Source organism: Molossus molossus, unplaced genomic scaffold, assembly GCF_014108415.1.
Source record: "Molossus molossus isolate mMolMol1 unplaced genomic scaffold, mMolMol1.p scaffold_m16_p_2, whole genome shotgun sequence".
Taxonomy (NCBI): Eukaryota; Metazoa; Chordata; class Mammalia; order Chiroptera; family Molossidae; genus Molossus; species Molossus molossus.
In genome coordinates this window covers 67,949,799-67,972,944 of record NW_023425355.1, presented here as the reverse complement: position 1 = coordinate 67,972,944, position 23,146 = coordinate 67,949,799, and the positions used below count along the sequence as shown (strand labels likewise).

The following is a 23,146-nucleotide window of genomic DNA, read 5'->3' as shown; positions in this document are numbered from 1 at the left end:
GGATTTTGTCAAATGCTTTTTCAGCATCTATTGTTATGAGTATATGGTTTTTATCTTTCATTTTGTTTATGTGGTGTATCACATTTATTGATTTGCAAATATTGTACCAACCTTGCATCAAAATCCTTAACAAAATATTAGCAAATTGGATCCAGCAATACAGTTAAAAAATTATTCACCATGACCAAGTGGTATTCATCCCAAGGATGGTTGTATATTTTAATACCAACCTTAAAAGATGAGGAATTTATTTATCTTGTATACATAAAGTTACCTGAAACTTGAAAATACTTTAATTATATTCTATACATGAATTGTTCTGGAATATAATATATTACATGTAAATAGTATATTTGTATTCTACAGATTCATAATAATGGTAGTAAATTTTCAAATGGCTAACATTGTGGGAGGATTACTCTGTGTGAAGTACTATGCTAAACAGTTTACATGCATTGTTTCATTTAATCATCATAGCATCTTATCATTCGCTTCATTTTACAGATAACGAAACTAAGGCTCAGAGAAGTTTAGAATTTGCCTAAGGTTTTACTACTTAGTAAGCAAGGGAGCAGGGGCCATTGGAAACTCGAGTAGGCTAAACTCCAAAATCAGTTCTCTTAGCTGCTACTCCTCACAGGTTTTATGGGACTGTTCTGAGAATCCAACCATTATAACATGGTTGCTAAATGAACTGTGTTCTAAATTCAAAATAACGAATTCAGAAAAATGTTTTTAAAACACAGTCTTGCCCAGCCAGTGTGGCTCAGTGAATTGAGCATTGTCTCATAGACTGACAGGTCCTGGTTTGATTCCTGGTCAGGACACATGCCCAGGTTTCGGGCTCAGTCCCCTGTGGGGGTGTGCAGGAGGCCGCCGATCTGTGTTTCTCTCTCACATAGATGTCTCTCTCTCTAAAAAAATAAATAAATAAAAACATATTTAAAAAATAAAAACAAACAAACAAAAACATAGTCTCTTGTCCTGGATGGTGTGGCTCAGTTGATTGGGTGCCATCCCATGTACCAAAAGATTACTGGTTCGATTCCCAGTCACATCACATGCCTGGCTTGCAGGCTCAATCCCCAGTAAGGGGGTGTACAGGAGACAGGCAACTAATGTTTCTCTCTCTCTTAAAATCAACAAAACTATTTTGAAAAAAATAAAATATAAGCTCTTCCTAAGCCTGTCTTGTATGTCCTTGGTGGTAATGAATACCCTATAAAATAAGATGACATTTTATTTCTCTAAGTTACCTCGCTTAACTTTCAAAGAGATTCTCCTGAGTTCTAGAATTTGATGACCCAGACTATGGTTACATTATTTTCATTCTTTGTGTTGTTTTTTTTGTTTGTTTTGTTTTGTTTTACTTTTTCTTGACCCCACCAAGTAATATCGTTCCATACTAAAGTGGAAGGTCTTACGTTTATTGCAGCCCCTCATCCCCTTGACATTTAGATAGACTCTATGTATCCTCTCTAATTTTTTGGTGAACTTTATCATTACCTAAAAAAACTTCTTGAGTTAGGAGACAAGAAGAAGTTCAGAGTGCTTTCTTTTTAACTTCTAGGGAAGTCAAATTGGAAGATTTTCTAGGAGTTCAATTTTTCTTGCTGTGTACTATGTTAGTGAGAGAGTTTGGAAATAGGAGGAGGCCTAAGGGAAACTTTCATTAAAGAGAGAGCCACCACTACTTATAGATTAATGGCCATATTCCATTACCTCATGGAGAGGGTGGAATTATTCAGCCTCAACCTTTAGTCTTTCAGTTTCTGCTCTTGAGAACTGTATTATTATCTTGTAAAACAGAGTATCTCTCCTATTAGCCTTAATTAAACCCATTTCTTCCTCTGTGAGAAGCTATATTGTTGACTTTTATTTTCAGAACCCTGTATTGAACCTCTTCACTTTGGAAATTGATGAAGCTCAGCCACCAGGAGTTGACTGTGAGGGGGTTTGAGAATAGCAGGAAGCAACTTCTGGGGTATCAGGAGTTATATATGTCTCAATAACCTTTCTTGAGTTGTTTTGTCCATCACCCTGACTTAACTGTAATCCAAGCCTTAATGGAGATATGCTGAATATTATGAACTCTCTCTTTTAAATTATTAGTTGAAATGAATTGTTTTATGATAATAAAATGGAAAATGGTGTTAAATGTAAGAAAATAATTTCTATCAGTCTCCCTCTTTTGGCCAGATTTGAGAACAACCCCCGGAAGGCATTTCTGGGCTCAGGACTCCCACTGGTGTCCAAATGAGATTCAGATCTCTGGCTCCTCCAGAGGCCTGTATATCAGGCTGATCCATTCTTAGCCTGGAGACAGCATTGAATAATTATTCCACTGCCGGCAAATTCCCTGGCAGAGTCTCCAAAAACTTAGTAGAGACTTAAGGTAGACTTGAATATGAAGAACTCTTTAACTTCCTTCCTATCAGGAACATCACTTTAGAAAATGAAGGTACTTTATTTTTATTTATCAATGGGCATTTATTGCATACATATTTTAATACTTCTTTATAAATATATCCACGACTCTCCGGTATGTAATGTTTTATTTTGTGTGTCCATGTATATCTTATATCTGTAACAAGATACTAGGCCAGAAATTTGGTTGGATATTTATGTGTGTGTTTATAACATATTTCTCTCTCTCTCTCTCTCTCTCTCTCTCTCTCTCTCTCTCTCTCTCTCTCTCTCTCTTTCCCGCTCTCTCTCTTACACACACACATCACATATAGCATAAAAGCCAAAGAAAATAAATAATAAAATATACTAGGATCCACTCCCTCCTTCCTCCTCCCATAGGAACTGTAATGCACAGACAAAGAAACCTTCCTCCTCTAGCAGTTTCTCTAACTGTCATCAGGAAAATTTCACAGAGCTTATACTTCTCTGAGCGCCCTGCAATTCTGATCTGCTACTATTAGCCACAGCCTACATGGAAAGGGGCCATCTCTAGGGTAATAGCATTCTAAATTACAATCAATGCACTCAATTACACTCAGAAACAAAAAGATATGTAGTGCTCTGGTGTGCCTTGTAATCAGCACCTTTGAAAATATAGGTAATAGCATTCTGAACAAAAAATGGAAGCTGAACATGTTAGAAAATGAATGTTGTTAAAAATTAAATCAGTCTTTGATAGGAATAGCACCTTATATGGTAGGTATTTTTTCTAATATAATTTTATTGATTTTGGTAAAAACAAAATTGTGGCCTTGTAGCTAAGAATGTCTTTAAAAGTAATTTATTGTTCTGATCAGCCTGGTAGAGCCTTTCTGTCATGCTGATAAGGAAATTAAACTTTTTTTCATACTGGGTTTACTTGTCTCTTATATACAGATGTTTTCCTTTTCTTTCAGGGAACTAATTCAGAAGTTGAAATCTTTCATCAGTTTCTACAGTGCTTTGCCTGGCTACATTTGCAGCCATAGCCCTGTGGCTGAAAATGACACTCTTTGCTGGAATGGACAAGAACTCGTGGAAAGGTAATCTTTTTTGAATGATAAATACAGCAGTATTTGAGGAATGATCATCATATATTTATCTCAAGGATAGTTATGTCTTCTCTTGCCTCCATTCATTTCACAAGAAAAATTCTAGGAAAAATGTATACATGAACATTTATGAGATGCCAGATGCTTTCTATAACTTATAGACCTCCAAATTTACAAACTTGGAAGCATATAGAGAATTATGTATTCAGTCTTTGACTTCTTCCATCTCCTAGTTATTTTGGCCCTTATTCATTGATTGATTAGAAGAAATCATATTCAAACTAATAGCTATCACTTATTGAAAGTTAACTACATATTAAGCACAATACCAAGTACCTGTCTATGTTAACTCTCTTTATCCTTACACCAATCCAATGAAATAGATACTGTTATTTTTTCCTGCTTTAGTGATGAAGGTAAAGGAAAGAAGAAAGGGGAAGGAAAAAGGAGTACAATTTCACTGAGCAATTTTACTGAAGTATTTGATAATTTGAGTGTTTATTAGTGTAATCTGTGCTAACATTCATTATCTATGAAGAATTTTCTCATAGTTGCAAAGGAAATAATACATATTCAGTTATTCTGCAAATATTTACTGAGCACCTTCTATCTGCCAGTAATCTCGAAATGAATAAAACAAGCAAAATTTTTTGTGCTCACAGAGCTTTCATTCTAATGGGCTAATTGGGTTTGCATGTGTATGGAACAGCTTGCAATTAAGGAATTAAATCAGGGAGGTAGAATGCTTAGGAAACCACATGGAATTGATGAATATGCTTTCAAAAATGTTTGTACAAGTGGTAGCATGTTTTAAAGGAAAATACAGAAGAGACCTGAACTCGAGTTCTGAATCTTTCACAGGTAAATTGCTTAATCTAGGGCAAATGACTTAACCTCTCTGGGCCTTTTTTTCCCCATCTAAAAAATGATACAGTTGGATTAGAACCACATTACCTCTGATGATATGTGTGTTTTGTTTTTCATTCATTCATTCATTCAACAATTATGTTTTGAGATATATATATATATATATATATATATATATATATATATAATTTATTTATTTATTTATTTTTGTTACAGATGTTTCTCCTTTTCCCCCCACTGATTCCCCCCGCTTCCCTGCCCTGTCCTCTGCTTTGTTGTCCATGTCCATTGTTCATGCATACATACATATAAGTTCTGTGGTTTATCTCTCCACCACCAGCCCCTCTTCTGGGGATTGTCAGTCTGTACCTACTTCCATGTCTCTGGGACTATTCCATTCCTCAGACTGTTATGTTCATTATATTCCACAAATAAGTGAGAACATATGATACTTGTCTTTCTCTACTTGGCTTGTTTCACTTAGGATAATACTTTCCAGGTCCCTCCATGTTGTCTCAAAGGATAAGAGATCTTTCTTTCTTACAGATGCATAGTACTCCATTGTGTATATGTACCACTGCTTTTTTATCCATTTGTCTACTGATGGACATTTGGACTGTTTCCAGATCTTAGCTATTGTAAATAGTGCTGCTATGAACATAGAGGTACATATATTCTTTCAGATTGGTGTTTCAGGTTTCTTAGGCTATATTCCTAGAAATGGGATCACTGGGTCAAATGGCAGTTCAGTTGTTAATTTTTTGAGGTAACACCATATTGTTTTCCATAGTGGCTGCACCTGTCTGCAATCCCAGCAGCAGTGTACTAGAGTACCCTTATCTTCACACCTTCAACAACACTTTTTGTTTGATGGTTTGTTGATGGCAGCCATTCTGACAGGTGTGAGGTGATACCTCATTGTTGTTTTAATTTGCATCTCTCAAATGATTAGTGATGTTGAACATTTCTTCATATGTCTCTTGGTCACTTGTATGTCCTGTTTGGAGAGGTGTGTATTTAGTTCCTTTGCCCATTTTTACATTGGGTTCTTTGTTTTCCTTTTGTTGAGTTGTATGAGCACTCTATATATATTGGATATTAACCCCTTATCTGATATATCATTGGCAATTATGCTCTCCCATACAGTGGGTTGCCTTTCCATTTTGATGATTGTATCTGTTGCTATGCAGAAGCTTTTGAGTTTGATGTAGTCCCAAGTGTTCATTTTCTCCTTTGTTTCTGTTGCCTTAGGTGATGTATCAGTGAAAATTCTGCTGCGTGTGATGTCTGAAATTTTGTTGCCTACAGTTTCTTCTCGGATTTTTATGGACTCATGAGTCACATTTAAGTATTTTATCCATTTTGAGTTTATTCTTCTGTAGTGTGTAAGCTGATGGTCTAGTTTCATTTTTTTTTTTTTTTTTGCATATAGTTGACCAATTTTCCCAACACCATTTATTGAAGAGGCTGTCTTTACTCCATTGTATGCTTTTGATACCTTTGTCGAATATTAATTGAGTATAATGTTTTGGGTCCATTTCTGGGTTCTCTGTTCTGTTGCACTGGTCTATATGTCTATTTTTGTGCCAGTACCACGCTGTTTTGATTACAGTGGCTTTTTAGTATAAACTGAAATCTGGTAATGCGATCCCTCCAAGTGTGTTGTTCTTTTTCAAGATGGCGGTGCTATTTGAGGTCTTTTTTGGTTCCATATGAACTTTTGAAGTATTTGTTCTAGTTCTGTAAAGTATGTTGTTGGTATTTCGATGGAGATTGCATTGAATCTGTAGATTTCTTTGGGTAGTATGGATATTTTAATGAAGTTAATTCTTCCAATCCATGAACAGGGTATGTGCTTCCACTTTTTTATATCTTCCTCTATTTCTTTTTTCAATGACCTGTAGTTTTCTGTGAATAGGTCTTTATTTCTTTGGTTAAGTTTATTCCTAGGTACCTTAATTTTTATTTCACGATGGTAAATGGGATTATTTTTTGTTTCTCTTTCTGTGAGTTCATCATTGGTGTATAAGAAGGCCATCGATTTCTTAACATTAATTTTGTATCCTGCTACTGTGCCAAATTCATTTATTAAGCTAGTAAATTTTTGATGGAGTCTTTGGGGTTTTCTTCATATAGTATCGTGCCATCTACAAATATTGACAATTTCACTTTCTCCTTTCCCATTTGGATCACTTTTCTATTTTCTTCCTGTCTGATTGCTGTGGCTAAGATTTCCAGTACTATGTTAAATAAGAGTGGCAAAAGTGGACATCCTTGTCTTGTTCCTGTTCTTAAGGGAAATGCTTTTACTTTTTGCCCATTGAGTATGATGTTGGCTGTAAGTCTTTCATATATGGCCTTTATTATGTCAAGATATGATCCCTCTATTCCCAATTGCTGAGCATTTTTATCAGAAATGGGTGCTGGATCTTGTCAAATGCTTTTTCAGCATCTATTGATATGATCATATGATTTTTATCTTTCATTTGGTTTATGTGGTATATCTCACCAATTGTTCCACGAATATTGTACCAGACTTCCATCCCTGAGATGAATCCCACTTGGTCATGGTGCATAATTTTTTTTGATATATTGCTGGATTCGATTGGGTAGTATTTTGTTCAGGATTTTGGCATCTATATTCATCAGAGATATTGGTCTGTAGTTTTCTTTCTTTGTAGTGTCTTTTTTTTTGGTTTTGGAATTAGAATTATGCTGGCGTCATAAAACGAGTTTGGAAGTCTTCCTTCTTCTTGAATTTTTGAAATAATTTGAGGAGAATGGATGTTAGTTCTTCTTTTAATATTCGGTAAAATTCCCCGGTGAATCCATCCATGCCTGGGCTTTTATTTCCTTGGAGAGTCTTGATTACATCTTCAGTTCCTTTTGTTGTTATTGGTTTGTTCAAGTTTTCTATCTCTTCCTGGTTCAGGTTTGTGAGACTATGTGCTGCTAGAAATTTGTCCATTTTGCCTAGATTGTCGAATTTGTTGCCATATAATTGTTCATAATATCTGTTAACAATCCTTTGTATTTCTATGGTGTCAGTTATTATTTCTCCTCTTTCATTTCTGATTTTGTGTATTTGGGTTCTCTTTGTTTCTTGGTGAATCTCGCTAAAGGTCCATCAATCTTGTTTATTTTTTCAAAGAACCAGCTCTTCGTTTCATTGATCCTTTGAATTGTTTTTTTGGTCTCCATGTCATTTATTTCTACTGTCATCTTTACTATTTTCTTCCTTCAACTTGCTGCGGTGTGTTGGTTTATTTTTTTATTTTTTTATTTTTTTTTTGCTTTCTAGTTCTTTAAGTTGTGAGTTTGATAGTCTATTAGAAATTTCTTGTTTCTTTAGTTAGGCCTGTAGTGTTATGAAATTCCCTCTCAGAACTGCTTTTGTTGTTTTCCATAGATTTTGTGTTGTTGTGTGTTCATTTTTATTGGTTTTCAGGAATTTTTAAATTTCTTTCTTGATCTCCATGGTAATCTATTTATTGTTCAATAACATGCTACTTAGCCTCTATGTTTTCAAATATCTTTGCATATTCTTATTGCTATTGATTTTTAGTTTCATGCCATTATGATTTGAGAATAGATTTGATATAATTTCAATCTTCGTGAACTTGTAGAGACTTAGATTTTGCCCTAACATGTGATCTATCTTTAAGAATGTCCCATGTGCACTTGAGAAGAATGTGAATTATGAGATTTTGGGGTGTAATTCTCTGTAGATATCTATTAAATCCATTTCATCTAGTGCTTCATTTAGAGTCTGTGTTTCCTTGTTAATTTTTTGTCTAGGAGATCTATCCAGTGATAGGGCATAGAAGTCCCTGCTATGTTAATTTTTTGTCTAGGAGATCTATCCAGTCAACAGGGCATAGAAGTCCCTGCTATGATTGTATTTCTGTTGATTTCTCCTTTGAAGTCCTCCAAATGATTTTTAATATATGTTGGTGCTCCTGAATTGGGTGCATATATGTTTACCAAGGTTATATCTTCCTTTTGGATAGATCTTTTCAATATTATGCAGTGGCCTTCTTTGTCTCTAGTTATGGTCTTCATTTTGAAATCTACTTTAGCACATATGAGTATTACTTTCCAGCTTTTTTTTGCTTTCCATTTGCTTGAAAGATTTTTTCCATCCCTTCACATTCAAACTATGAGTCTTTTGTTGTGATGTGGGTTTCTTATAAACACCATATATGTGAGTCATGTTTTCTTATTCAGTCAGCTACTCTGTGTATTTTTATTGGAGCATTCAAACCATTCATATTTAATTCATATATCAATTGATAATTGATATATACTTATTTATTGCCATTTTTGTTTAGTGTGGTTCTATTTTTCTTTCTATTTCTTCTACTAATTACAGCAGTTCCTTTAGCGTATCTTGCAATGCTGGTTTGGTGTTAATCTATTCTCTTAGCCTTTTTTTTGTCTGGAAGCTCTTTATTTGACCTTCTATTTTGAATGGTAGCCTTGCTGGGTAGAGTAGTCTTGGGTTCAGATCCCTGTTTTTTATAACCTTGATTACTTCATGCCACTCCCTTCTGACCTGTAGTTTTTCTGTTGAGAAATCAGCTGAGAGCCTTATGGGGGTTTCCTTTGTAGGTAACCTGTTGCTTATCTCTTGCTGCCTTTAGGATTCTGTCTTTGTCTTTACTTTTTGGTAGTTTGATTACTATGTGTCTTGGTGTGGGCCTGTTTGAGTTCTTCTTACTTGGGGCTCTCTGTGCTTCTTAAACTTGAATGCCTTCTTCCTTAACCAAATTAGGAAAGTTTTCTGTCAGTATTTCTTCAAATATATTCTCTAACCCTTGCCTATTTTCTTCCTCCTCGGGTACTACTATGATGCGATTGTTATTTCTTTTCCAGTTGTCCCACAGTTCTCTTAAGCTGTCTTCCTGTTTTTTAATTTATTTTTTATTCTTTTGGTTTTCTGATTGGCTGATTTTTTTCTACGCTGTCTTCTAATTCACTGATTTGGTCCTCAGCTTCCTCTACTCTGCTGGTTAGTCCTTCCAATGAGTTCTTAATTTCTGCTATGTCATTCTTCATTTCCACTTGGTTAATTTTCAGTGTTTCTATATCTTTACTCATGGTGCTGATGGTCTTACTCATGCTTTTGAACTTCCCCAAGATCATGGCTCTGAACTCTACCTCTATTAATTTGATTAGCTGCATTTCATTCATCTCATCTTCGATAGAGTTCTCTTGTTCTTCATTTGGGATTTGTTTCTTTGTTTCACCATTTTGGCTATCTCAGTGGGTTTTGGAGCCTGCCAAATTTTCCCTGTGGGTGTTAGTGTTCTGCCGTTTGTGGCTTCCTCTCCTGGGTTTGGATGAGCCTGAGTGGGCCCACGTTCAACACCACTGTCAAGTCTTACTTTCCTGGGTAGATTTGCAAGCCCAGGAAAAGTTCAGTTATCCTCTAGCTTTTTCCTGGTGGCTGGTAGTCTCAGTTACTCCATGCCTTGAAATGTAACCCTGGTATTCTGCATAAGAGGATTTCCAGAGGGTGGGATAGATGGTAGTTATTAATGATCTTCAATTTGCATTTCTCTGCCTCACTTAAAAAAGGCTGAATCTCCAAGATGGGGGCGGGGTTAGGGCTGCTGCTTTTCCCCACAGCTCTGCGAAGGAGCACACTGGCCACCGTTCTTTGTGGCTGCAACTCAGCAAAAACTCTTGAGTGCCCTCCAAATCCCAGGTGTCCCCACAGAGTTCCAGCGCAGTCTGCCCTCCCTCTGCTGTAGCTCCCAGGTGAGTGGCTGTGGCTACTTTAGTGCTCTGCCCTGGCTCTCTGTGCTGTGGAGCAGGCTTGGACTTTATTCCCTAAGGGCACTGCTCACAGCTAAGACTGCTGCTGTCCATGGGCTCCCAGCCCTCCTTTCTCTCTCACCTCTGCAGATCTTACCAGTGCCCCCTGGTTATGTGGTCCTGTCCTCCTGCTTTTCTGTTGCTTTTTTCTGAGTACTTGTCTTTATTTTCGTTGTAATTCTTGTTTGGTCTTGTGAGATTATCTGTGTAGCTTCTATTCACTCTGCCTCAGTTTTTCACATCCTCTATGCCTATCTTGTGAGCAGCTGGGTCGCATAGGCCTTCCTGTTGCCCCAGCACCCTGCAAGTCCTACAGGTAACTGGACAGCACAATCCCTTTGGGGACCCGGCTCTATGCCTATGTTATTGGCTGCTGGGTTACACAGGCCTCTTTGGTGCTTCAGCACCCCGTAGGTCCCACGGTTAACTGGATGGCACAGTCCCTGCTCGGTCGTGCAGTCCTCTCTGGTGCTTTAGCACTCCACAGGCCCCATAGTTAGCCAGATCACACAATCTCTGCTCAGTCTCACAGGCCCCTCTGATGCTGCAGCTCCCCCCCCCCCCAGGTCCCACGGGTAACTAGATCACACAGTCCCTACTGGGTCGCAGAGGCCTCTCTGTTGCCCCTGCACCCTGCAGTTCCAGAAGGTGGGCAGCTGGATAGCACCAGTCTCTCTAGGGCTCTGGCTTCCTACTGCTCTTGTGAGCTACTGGATAGCACAGGCCTCTGTGGCCTAGGTCCCACAGCTGGTAGCTGGAGAGTGCTGCTGCCCCATGGGGCTCAACTGCTCAGCTTTTGTTGTATTTTTGGGGGATGGGTCTCAGTTGCTGGTCTGTACTTCTGTTGCCTGGCGATGGATATTTGCTACCCAGCCTCTGTTGCTGGGGGTATATCTTGACTGTGATTGGGCTGCTACTATGGGGGATGTTGCTGGGCTCTGGGATGTCTGTGGCTTCAGCTATAGGCACCTTCGGAGATCCTCTACTGTGCACTGCTCTGTGTTGACACAGTGTCCACTGGTCCGATGGTGCCAGGTATGTTGGTGGCCTCAGGTTTCTGGGCCCTAGCTGCTCCCACTGCCTCCTCCCAGGGAAGACCTGGGATCTTCCAAAAGGTGGAACCTCCCCAAGGTGCAGGGAGTAGTGCCCAGAAGGGTCGCTTACTGTGGTAGCCGGCGGCTCTGTCCACAGCACAGGAACCTTCTGCTTCACGTCTCTGTACTGCTCTGGTTTGGTCGTCCACCTGCACATCCACTCATACTCTCTCACACACTCACCCACCCTCCAGTCCTGCCCGCCACTATCTTCCTGAGATACTGTATGTTAGGCACCAAGCTAGGTGCTAGGAATACAAGGTGAACAATACCGGCAAGTTAACCTGCTTTGAGGAGCTTACATTGTAGTTGGAACCAATATCAGGTCAAAAGATAATTAATTATGAAGCTAAATGGAATTAAATAGCAATGTAATGTAATAGACAGAGGAAAACTTTGGAGCCAGATGAACTTGAGTTTGCATCTCAGTTCTGCTATTTACTATGTGTGGGTTTGGGTGAGTCACTTAACTTAGAAAGCCTCAAGGTCCTCTTTAAGGGAAGAATATATCACAGATTTGTTGTGACTATCTGTTAGATAAAGTCATAAATCTAAAGCTCTAGAACACTAGTACATACTAGAAGTTCAATTCAGGTTATTTCTCTTCTTTCTCCTTTTCCCCCTCTATCCTCCTGTTCCCCAAACAAGGTAAAGCACAAGCCTAAAAATAGCTTGTTTCTCAACTAAGCTATTTTACTGAACTGGGATAATGAGAATAAGATGGTAATGGGACTGAGGTTGAATACCACCCTCTCTGAAGCACTGAACTTGCCTGGAGATACACTTTCCTGTATCAAATGCAAATCAGGCTGGAAGGATTAATGGCCCCAGGCAGCCCACTCTACTCTAGAGCAATAGTGTATATTTATCTTCCTAAAAGCTCATCAGGTACTAAGTATAATCATGAAACTATACCTAACTGTTATGACACTTTTTAAATTGTCAGGAAAAAAAAACATTTGATATTGGCCTAATAAAATGTGATGCTTGAAAACAGTACAAACTATATTAAAAAGAAAATGCTCAAAGATCAAATATATGGTTCTTGCATAAACTTGATGAGAAACCATTCAGTGACTTCCCTACTAATATGATAATATAGTGAAAAATGAACAATTCCTGAATACTAGTTTGTTTTAAGCATCATATCTTCTAACCATGGGCTCGTATTACAAAATTTTAGTTTGCAATATATTAATTTATTAATGCAATCAAGCATTAATTTATTTACTCACTTAACCAATATTTGAGCACCTAATATATATTAAGCACTAATATTGGTTTCTTCATTGTTGTGAATGTTGAGAGCAAATGTTATGACCTGACTGATAGAAAATATATCAGAAGATCCAGTTTTAGTGAATTGCAAAGAATTTCTGACCATGCCACATTTTGTGAATTAGTGGTATTTTTAAAAATTGAATTTTGCTCATATAAACTACTTTATGTCCAATATACTATTGTGAACATTGTTGTCCTGAAGCCAAGAAAGTCCTCTTCTAGCAAATGGTAGAATCCAAAGCCTGCTAGATTTGTATGGATCCAAAGTTAGCCAAATGTACTTTTGAACTATTAAAAGAATCCTGTTGACTGGAATATTTTTGTTTAATATGCTAACTTCAAATACATTAGTGTATTGAACAAAATAATAAACTAAAATAAGTATTATGGTATGGGGAAAATCTGTTATTCCAAATTCCTGTTTATACTTCTGAAAAATATATTTTTTAAAAAAACAACTTTTATTGTTGATATATACTCTCCAGGAAAGAAAAGAAAGGAAGGAAAACAAGGAGAAAGGAAGGAAATCAAACATATTTGTAGATAGAATAAGGGTAATGTAATCCAGGAAGTAGCTCTTCTGTGATTAATACCCTCAGGTTATAATTAACCCATACTTAAATTATTGACCTAATGTAACAATGGGACTAGGGAATAGTGTCAAACTAGATTTTTTAAATTACTTAGCAATATACTTTCAATGATATGAAGGTCTGTAGCCTTAGGGCATGTGTGCTCTATATTTGTAGCATTTATAAAGATTAGTTCTGTGCTGCATGTATCATCTACAGTTAAAACCTTGCCAGAGCTTTTCATTGAATTTCTCACTGAATTTAGTCTTAAGTATATGTTGCAATTTCATATTGTTAAATGGGTTGTAAGTTTATCACCTTTATAGGTTGGGTTTGTGTCCCTGTGAAAATATTTTACTTTTAGTCAAGAAAATTTATAAAGTTCAAGGATCCTAAAAGGAATTGAAACTTACCAGTGGAGATGCCTGATGAAAAGAAAAATATTGACACTGAAGAAAATATAAATATCCACACTGAAGAAAATATAAATATCCACATCAGCTATGTTATCAGAGCTATTTATACCCTCCTACTCTAAATGTACATATCTTTCAACTTTTATTTTATTTTATTTTATCCTCACCCGAGGACATTTTTCCATTTTTTGTTCAGATAGAGTGGGAGGAAGAGAGAGAGAGAGAAACATCAATGTGAAAGGGACACATCGAGTGGCTGCCACCCGCACAACCGACCGGGGCCGGGGACAAACTGCAACTGAGGTACATGCCCATAGCAGGAACCCAACCCGGGTCTCTCTGGACCACAGGCCGACACTCTAACCGCTGAGCCAAACCGACCAGGGCATCTTTCAACTTTTAAAAAGTTAAACAAATCAGTGTCTCTGTAAATAAGGTCATATTTCACACCCTTTCAATTTTTATCTCTTATGAAGAAAGGGTTTTCACAGATCTAGTCTCAGGGAGTACCACATTAGCCTATTGTTTGTCCTCCTCACCTCCCTACAACCACCCTATCTGGGCTTGAGATAAATATTGGCTTCTTCTAGGATTTTGCCTAAATCTTCAAATTAGCAAATTTAACTTATATGAGATACTCTTTTTCATGTAAGCCATCATATAGCCTGCGGTCAAGGGTTTTCTATAATTGCAGAAAGCAGAAAATTCTCCATCTTTTGCCTTTGTGGAACTACAGAGAATCCCTGAGACCAAGAGAAAAATAAAGAATCCATGGAAGTAAACTAACTGCATTGGCACCGAAAATACCTATATGAAGAATGAACAATATAGTAAAGACATTCTTGAACACCTTTTTAGAACTGTTAGATGAAATATATGAATAGTTGACTAAAATTTTCATTCTTCTTTTGGATGGTTTGATACTGTATGTAAGCCCCATTTTATTGTTTAATAAAGTTTATTGTTAAATTAGTGTAACTGTTTAAACCTATACACGTTCAAAAACCCCTAAAGAGAAAAAAAATGCTGTTTTGTCTTTACATTTAACATTGGATCATTCAGGTTAATTCAGCAAAAACTGAGCATTTGCTATATACTCGGGCCTATGAGATACACAGTGATATGTAGAATCCAGTGCCTATACCTGCTGAAGAGCTCACAACTTACTGAAAAGGATGAGGGAAAAAATAAATAAACCAACATCCTTCCTCAGCACTCCAAGGAGTTCCTCTCAGAGGCATCTGCTTGTATTGAGTGTATGTGTTTCATAGAGGTGAGATTTACATACATAAAATAGACCATTTAAGATGTACAATGCAGTGGCATTTAGTTCGTTCACAATATTCTGCAATTATCACCTCTACCTAGTTCCAAGACATTTCATCGCTCCAAAAAGAAACGTTTTCATGTTCCCCTTTCTCCAGCCCCTGGTAACCAACAGCCTGTTTTCTGTCTCTGGATTTACCTATTCTGGATTTTTCATATAGAAGGAATTGTTCACTTAGCTAATGCTTTGAAAATTCATTCAAGTTGTAACATGTATCATTACTTCATTACTTTTTTTGACCAAATAATATTTTATTGTACTGGTATAGCACATTTTGTTTTCTACCCGTTTTATATGAAACCTAAGGAACTACTGCTCTATCAGTTTTCTTCCACCACCTCTGGATTCAGCTTGACTCACCTTGAGGACAGGATAAACAAACTGATAGGCTTACCATCCCCATCATACTTGACCTGGCCTCACCTCTATGTCTTTCTCTATATGCATTTGCGATTATCCTTCCTTGAGTCTTTTCTCAGTCCTACGTGTAATCAGCACACCTCCTATAAGGGTTTATACTTCCCTGGTGCCTTTGAGGCTTATCCATTCTGCATGTACAACTACTTGTACTTTACTTTATGGCATGATGCCTTAGTTCCCTTCTGTGTTAAGCAAGTCTTGATTCTCCTCTGTCATGTTACAGGACTGGATGGGCCTGGATCCTGATGTCAGCTTTAGAATATTGCTTTCATATTCTGGCTTGCAGTCCTACATAGCCACTCCTGTTGATTATGAATCAGTATTCATATTTCATTTTCACAGATGACTGTGAGACTCTCAGTGGAGTATATGAGTCACCTGGCATTAGAGTATAAGCTTCATGAGACTCAAAGGGGCAAATTGTAGAAAAGGTACTTCTCTTTCCTATGCAATCTTGTCTCCATTTCACCTAAGAAATTATGTGCACACACAGTCACTGTGAATTCTCCCTTATTTCTACTGATAAGACAGGTCTTTCAATGTGTACAATGCCTGTCCAGGATTTCTGTACTTAATTGGAAAATCAGAAGCAGGAATATTCAAAGTGATTTTTTCAGTTCTCAAGTTTTGTTCTTGTCTCAAAACCTTCTAGATGATGTAGAAAAGTAGAGTAAGTAGACTTTTTTCCTCATCTGCTGGGTTGGAGGAAGACACTGTGGCATCTCAGCAAGTGGAAGTGATCAAGAGAACCCTTAACACCCAATTCCCATACAAATTAGTTTTTAAAAGAGAAAGATGAGCAAACTGGCTTATTTTTTCTCTATAATCTAGGAAGGGTAAGGAATAATAGTTGATTCTGTTTTTATAATGCATTTATTTTAAGAACACTTTGTTTTGAGTACTTGGTAGTGGGGAAAGGATCAATTTCCAGCACTAACAAGTCTTCCCCTGGTCTACCTAGTAAAATGGAAAGACACCCAAGATCCTCAATCTGGTAGTAAATTAATTAAATGAAGAAAAAACCTATGTGCTGGAGAGTATACATATTCAGATACAATTACACAAATACAAAGCTCATTCCAATCATATCAGAACAGGCCAGTGATATGTAGCAATTGCTATATATCTCCCAAGATCTCTTGCTAAAATAGGTTGTTAATTATTTTTTGTTTGGGCTTTGCTTATTTATTTGTTTTTGAGATTTATATTGTGGCTCAAGGCAGTGTATATACAACTTTAAATATAGGATGGCCAATGAAAACACCAATAAGGAAGCAAATACATAAAAAACAGCCAAGCGGAAAGGGCAATAGGAATGAAAGTAAACAATGGAGAACAGAAATTATATTCAGTGGTGTTGGGTCAGGTGCTAAAGTCATTTGATTCCAAGCTTGTGTAGGTACAAGGCAGACTAAAACCATGCTGAAGCCAAGGCTCAGTATCTCTTTTTAGGTGCCCCCGTCATGATGTTTTGAGCGTTAGAAACTGAGGTATAGTCTTCAAAATCCCAGCTCTTTCTTCTCATGGTTAGTTCTTCCTTTGCCCCTTATCCTGCAAGATGCTCTGCTTTTAAAAGGCTGGGAGGAAAGAGAAAGTATTTTATAGCTATCTCCACAGTTCTTGGTTTCCCTCAGATATTTTTGGATTTCATTTCATTTTGTTTTCGTGGAAGCAGAAACATGACAGTTTATTCTTTTGGATTTTGAGACCTGCAATGTTGGCCTGAGTGTATGCCCTACAAGAAAATGCTGAAGTATAATACTGCTATGGCAGTTTACATATTTTTCCTACTTTGAATAAGTGAAAATTGTTCATGGAAAGGCTTTGAAGGAATAATGGATTATGTAGATAATAACTTAGTTTGGTATAACATAGAACATTTATGGCAGCTAAAGATTTTTTCCCCAGTCCTGGGAAGGTAAGACAAATAAGTTTGGAGTGTAACATGTAATAATCCTTCTAAGGGTTTAGCTAGGTATACTTTTCATCATACATATGTCTGAAAATAGTCTGTAGTGACAGCTATTTTCAGGACTACTCTATAGCAATACAGTGATATTTACCCCTTAAGATTATGGTGTCACATATAGTAGCTCTACCTTTAGAACTGAGTGAGGAAAATTTAATTTATCCTACGGACTGACAGCTGAATATGCTCTGCCACATTTAGGATGGGCTGTACTTGTCAACTGTCATGTCTAATGTAGCAGGAGGAGACATTTCCATGCCTCATCAGTGATGTCTGCAGCCTCCTGTTGAAGGCTAGCTAGCTTATTACTTTAAGCAGATTGTGTCGTATTAGTACTTATGCCAGTCCTACTTGCATTCAATTGACTCATTTAATTATATGGAGAGCATTTAGGGGTCTCCAAGGTAGGTTCCAGCATATCCATACCCTCAACAACTACACATTACTTCACAATTTCCTCTTTGAAATGTGCTTCTGGAGGGGATAAGGCCCATTCCCCTTACTATCACTGTGCCATGCTCCAGAGCTCTTCTATTTTAGCTGAGAAGACATTGGAGAGGAGTCTGAAGGACTATAATTGCTTTTAAGAAATTATTAATTTAACATACTAGAGCTTCTATGCCCTTTAAAATCATTGCTTCCTTCAAAGCAGGTGATTTGGTAGGTCGTACATATTTCCCTAATGTTGGCAGTCCTCAAAACATTTTTGTACGTGTTCTTTGGGAAAAGCCTTGAGGGCACATGGCCAGTAACTGCAGCCTGCCAGTTGTTTGTTCTCAACCAGTTGCTCATCAGTAATGTAGGCTGAAAATTATAGTGTGAAGAGCCTGAAAAGCTAGGAAACAAGAGCCAGGTGATTGGTGCATATTGGGAAGGATACAATCTTTAGAATAATACAGATGGAGATTATAATCTTGGTTCAGACACTGACTGTTTGGGTGGAGCAGGTCATTTAATATAAAATTCTGTTACCTTAATTGTGATCATGGGGATACTGATACCTATTCTACAGGGTTGTTTTGAAGATGTGCTCTGGCACGTAGTCACTTCACAAATGATAGCTATTATTGATATTATCACATCATTATAGCATGGTTGAGTAGGTCAGGTAAATGTCCAGGGCAAGGATGAGAAGGTACAGGCCATTCTTCCTGTAAAGATAAACTACATTTTTGGGAAATATTCATAATTCTTGTGGAACCAGACTGTTGAATGGGGTGGCTGATCAAGCAAGCTCCTACGACTTGAGGTGAGAGTATGAAATAATAGGGCTGTTTATTTCCTTGACATTTTTAAAAATAAATTAATAGTACTCCAACATATTAATAACCTGTGAACTGCAAAAAAAAAAATACATTTACAGTAGTATTATTGGTCACCAAAATTGAGAGGGAAAGGAAACTTGACAACTGTGAGAATACACAAATGATCTCATTAAGGCAGTTTTGACCAGATAACCATGTAGTACCTGTCCCCTCACAACTCTGGAATGGCCATTGTGACGAAAATGTGTCAGCACACAGTATTTTCTAAATTCTCTCACGTTCTTCATTTTCTGATTCATGTGGTGAGCTGGGAGTAGGAAGTTGGTCATAGACAGTGTGCCCTCCCTCCCTTGTCTGACCAAAACTTGAAGCAATCACATCCACTGCCAGGCCTGCTGTAGCCTTAGCTTCTTTCTCTGAAGTAGCCAGTTGAGGATTGACTTCAACAAGATCTAATGCTGACAGCAACCCTGTGTTGTGTATTTCCTCAGTAACATACATGCCTTCTCAATAGGTCAGTCCCCCTACAACAGGAGTTCCTGTGGCTGGAGCCAGTGTAGGGCTAAATGCATCAGTATCAAAACTCAGATGGATTGGCCTTTGTCTTTTGCCAATCAGCAGGTCAAATGTCTGTTCCATGACCTTATGGATACCAAGTCTATCTACGTCTCTCATGGAAAAATACTGGATATCATAATTCTTTAAAATAAAATGTTCAGGAGGGTCCACATCTCTTAGACCAATATACACGATACTTGGGGAAGAGATACAAGGTTTGATCCAGGGAAATCCTGGGAGCTGTGGCACCTTGTCCTGAAGTTCTCTGAGGATAAATGAAACTGGCTGTCCACGGAGACATCCAGATGCAGTGGTGAAGGATATGTTGATGTCAGCATGGGCATCAGATCACACAAAGGTCTGGGCAGTGCCGGGCATGGCCACTAATGGTACCAATTTCCAGGCTGTGGTCTCCTCCCAGTGTGACACAGCTGTAGCCACTTGACACTGCTCTACTAACTACCTCAGTCAGTTCCTGGTTGGTGAGGCCCACTGAGCTAGGATTCACTATCAGGTTGTTGTAGAGATCATCTTTAGGGACTGGAGTGAAACTCAAATCTCCAAAGTCTTTTCAGCGGCAGCCCAAGTTGGAGAGCCTTTTCATCAAGCCAGCTTCTCTTATAGCAGCAGGACCATATTCCACTCCTTTTCTTTTCTGTCCCTGTGAGAATGGGGCTCCAATCACAGCCATGGAGTGTACAGACTTTTTCAGAATGAAATGCACTTTTGTCGGGAGACACGAGAGGCTGCTGCTTAGGGACATGATGGGCAGCGTGGGATGTTGCCAGGTGACAATTTCCTTGACATTTAAACTGTCTTTAAATGGTAGATATTTATGAACTTGGAATCTCATTACTTTATATTCACCCCTCAGAGAGCATAAAAGGTAAATGGAGAATTGATTGAAACATGGCTGCTTGGCAGGACAAATCTGAACTTTCCTGATAAGGCAGGTCATCAGTCTCCTTTAGTTTTACCAGTGCCACTTCATCAGAACACCTCTGACCTACACAAACAAAGCATACCTGAAATATATTCATCCAACTACTCTGACCCAGAACAGTTATTGCTGGTAGTTGGTCACTGTGCATCAAAGCAAACAGACTCTTGAGACTAGGAGTTTGAAGGAAAGGGAGAGTTTTGTTAGAGAAGCCTCTTTCTTGGGAGCCTCCTGCTGTGGCCCTGCTCTTAGACTCCTCCAGCTCTTTTAGTGTTGTGACCTTTGTGGTTGTAATGGTGGTTTTTCTTCCCTGCAGGCCACAGAAAATGGCTAGCGGGTGCCTCTTCTTTAGTGCCACCAAACCCAGTTCTTCCTACAGGGTATGAGCTTTTGGGAACTCCTTGAAAAGTAACTCAACTCTCCCATTTTTTGCCCTTTCCTTCTATACTTAAGCAAATACAAAATATTGCTTGAGCTTCTCCAATGATTTTTACTGATAGAAATATAGCCAAGGAGTTGGGGTTGACAAAAAGCACACAGAGGCAAATTTCAAAGTTGCATGTCAATTATAAAAAGCATCAAAGTAGCAGGTTTCAGCCCACAACTTTAGGGGATTTCTGCTCCAGGATATATTAGCTTTCTTCTATCTGAGCCTCAGTTCTTGTTATGTACAGTGGAATTATTAACTTCTACCTTAAAGGATTGTTGAGAGGATTCAGAGATTGTGAAATGTAGGGTATAGTGCCAGGAACACAGTAGGCCCTCAAGAGATGAAAGCTAGTATTGCTACTGTTCAATAAAACTAGTCAAGAAAAACAGCCATTGTAATTCTTTACTGGAAATAGAATTAGGCCTGATTTTAGCCGCCTCCAATGATCTATTCCTTAATTCTGAAGGAACACAATTTCACCCACTCCCTCTCATTTTTATCTTATTTCTTCTCTCTTCTGCAAAAACATCAAAATCCCCATCCCTGGTCCTGATTGGTGCAAAAGGTGTCCATCTGGATCTCCTGGGGATCAATTGAGAGTTATTTGCATCTAAGGGTATGTACTGGCTGGCTTTCCTTCCTTTGATATCTCGTTTTATAGGAAAGAGTTTCAACAGTTCCTCCTAAGACTTCTTCATAGTGATTAACCCAGGCAGTCTTCCAAAATTACTTCCATTGGAAACCAGAACTGGTCTAATTGCAGGCCAAATCTAGTTGACCTATGTTCTAAAGTCCTTTCTGTTACCCTTTGGTTAACCTTTATGGAAAATGAGAGAGATCATTCAAATTAATTGTGATTTCCCAATTTCTCAAGCCAGTGAATTTTATTCTTTTAAATGAGTTTGGCTTTGATTCTTGGGTTTGTTACCTTTACAATGAAGTTTTATTTCCCTGTGAAGGAAATTTTACTTTAATTTGTAACTCCAGGGTCACAGCAGCTTCCTATTTTTTGCCCCTTCATATTTTGCTGATCCATACGTCAAATGGATTTTAAACCACCCTGGTTTGAACCACTCATTTGCCCATTTTGTCCCCCTTTTTGCTTGGAGGAACAGCTTCAGGCCCAGGGCTGGAATGAGTTCCTGTTCAACAGAAGCCAGAGTAGGCCATTCTCACTTGACATTGGGGTATACCAGCATTGTGTTGGAGGGACATGTAGGGGGTGGTGCTACACAAGAACTCAGGCTGGAAATCTAATCTCCAAATATATTAGGGAGGACTAAAACAAAGACCACCCTAGAAAGGGCCAGAAAAGGTGCTGTTGGTCTGGCTTACCCCTACTTAACCTTAACTTGATGGCATCTCTTCTGAGGAGCCTGCATCCTCCTGCTTGGTGCCCTAGTCTGGGTTAAGATCCTCTTCAGCAGGTAGGTGTTCCTCTAGCATATCACCAGTGACCCTGTATTACATGTGTGTCTCTGTTCTTCCACTAGCTCCTTCAAGACAAGTACTCTGTCTTCTATCTAAATTTACTCTTTGTTAGTTTACCTGGCAGAGAGTAGACTCCCCATACATGTATTATTGAATTCAATGGATGAACTGACAAATGGATGAACTAACCTGTTGTTAACAAACCTGAGTACTAGATCTAGCTTACCATGGTATGTCTGTGTACCTTTGAGCAGGTTAGTTAAACTCTGTTTTGTTTTCTCCTTCTGTAAAATGGTGAAATTAATGCCTCCCCTGCCTTCCTCATAGGGTTGTGAGTCTCAAAACAAACAAACAAACAAACACACACATACACATATATGAAATATCTTTGAAAATTATGAAGCATCCTCCATAACCTCCTAGATGTTAATGTAGAAACTTAGATAAAATATGGAGGGAAGTTCTACCCTGATTAAATGTTGGCTAATTAATACATCATTACTGGGCTCTTGTTACAAACACAGCCCCGTTGGCAGCTTCTTGAAGTATCTCTCTAAACATCTCTCCAGAAATATTACTTTTTATTTTTTTTTTCTTAAGCAAATCTACCTAGCTCCACAAATTGTATCTTTAAACAAGTTTGGTCCATGCTGCTGAATAAACCAATTGACCCTGGATAAGGAAATATATTGAGAGTTGGAAGCATATGTTTAAATTAATGAAAAGTCCGAGTGACAGAGCATTTTTAAATAAATGCAGTTTTATTACTTTTTATTACTTTTCTTTCTTTCTTTTTGTATTTTTGTTACAGATGTTTCTCCTTTTTTTCCCCCATTAAAACCCACTTCCCAATCTGGCTGCCCCCCACCCCAGCATTATTATCTATGTACTTGTTTACACATACATGCATATAAATTCTGTGGTTTATCTCTTCTGTGCACCCATCTCTTCTAAGGTTTCTCAGTCTGTACCCCACGTCCATGTCTTTGGCTCTATTTCGTGCCTTAGTTGTTTTGTTCATTATATTCCACAAATAAGTGAGATCATGTGATATTTCTCTTTCTCTGAAAGGCTTGTATGGCTTAGGATAATACTCTACAAGTCCTTCCATGTCGTCTCAAAGGATAAGACATCTTTCTTTCTTACAGCTGCATAGAATTCCATTGTGTACATGTACCACAGCTTTTTAATAAACTTATCTATTGATGGATACTTGGGGTGTTTCCAGACTTTAGCGACTATAAACAGTGCTGCTA

At 38.1% G+C, this 23,146-nt stretch overlaps 1 protein-coding gene and 1 pseudogene across 1 annotated transcript in view; one reads left to right on the top strand and one right to left on the bottom strand.

Annotated features, from left to right (window-relative positions):
- Positions 1-23,146, top strand: part of GPC3 (glypican 3) — an 827,003-nt gene that overhangs the window by 573,915 nt on the left and 229,942 nt on the right. Inside the window, exon 5 of the mRNA XM_036271345.1 lies at positions 3,366-3,491. Within this exon, the coding sequence (XP_036127238.1) occupies positions 3,366-3,491 (126 nt within the window). The remainder of the gene's footprint in view (positions 1-3,365; positions 3,492-23,146) is intronic.
- Positions 18,796-19,852, bottom strand: LOC118636274 (annotated as a pseudogene).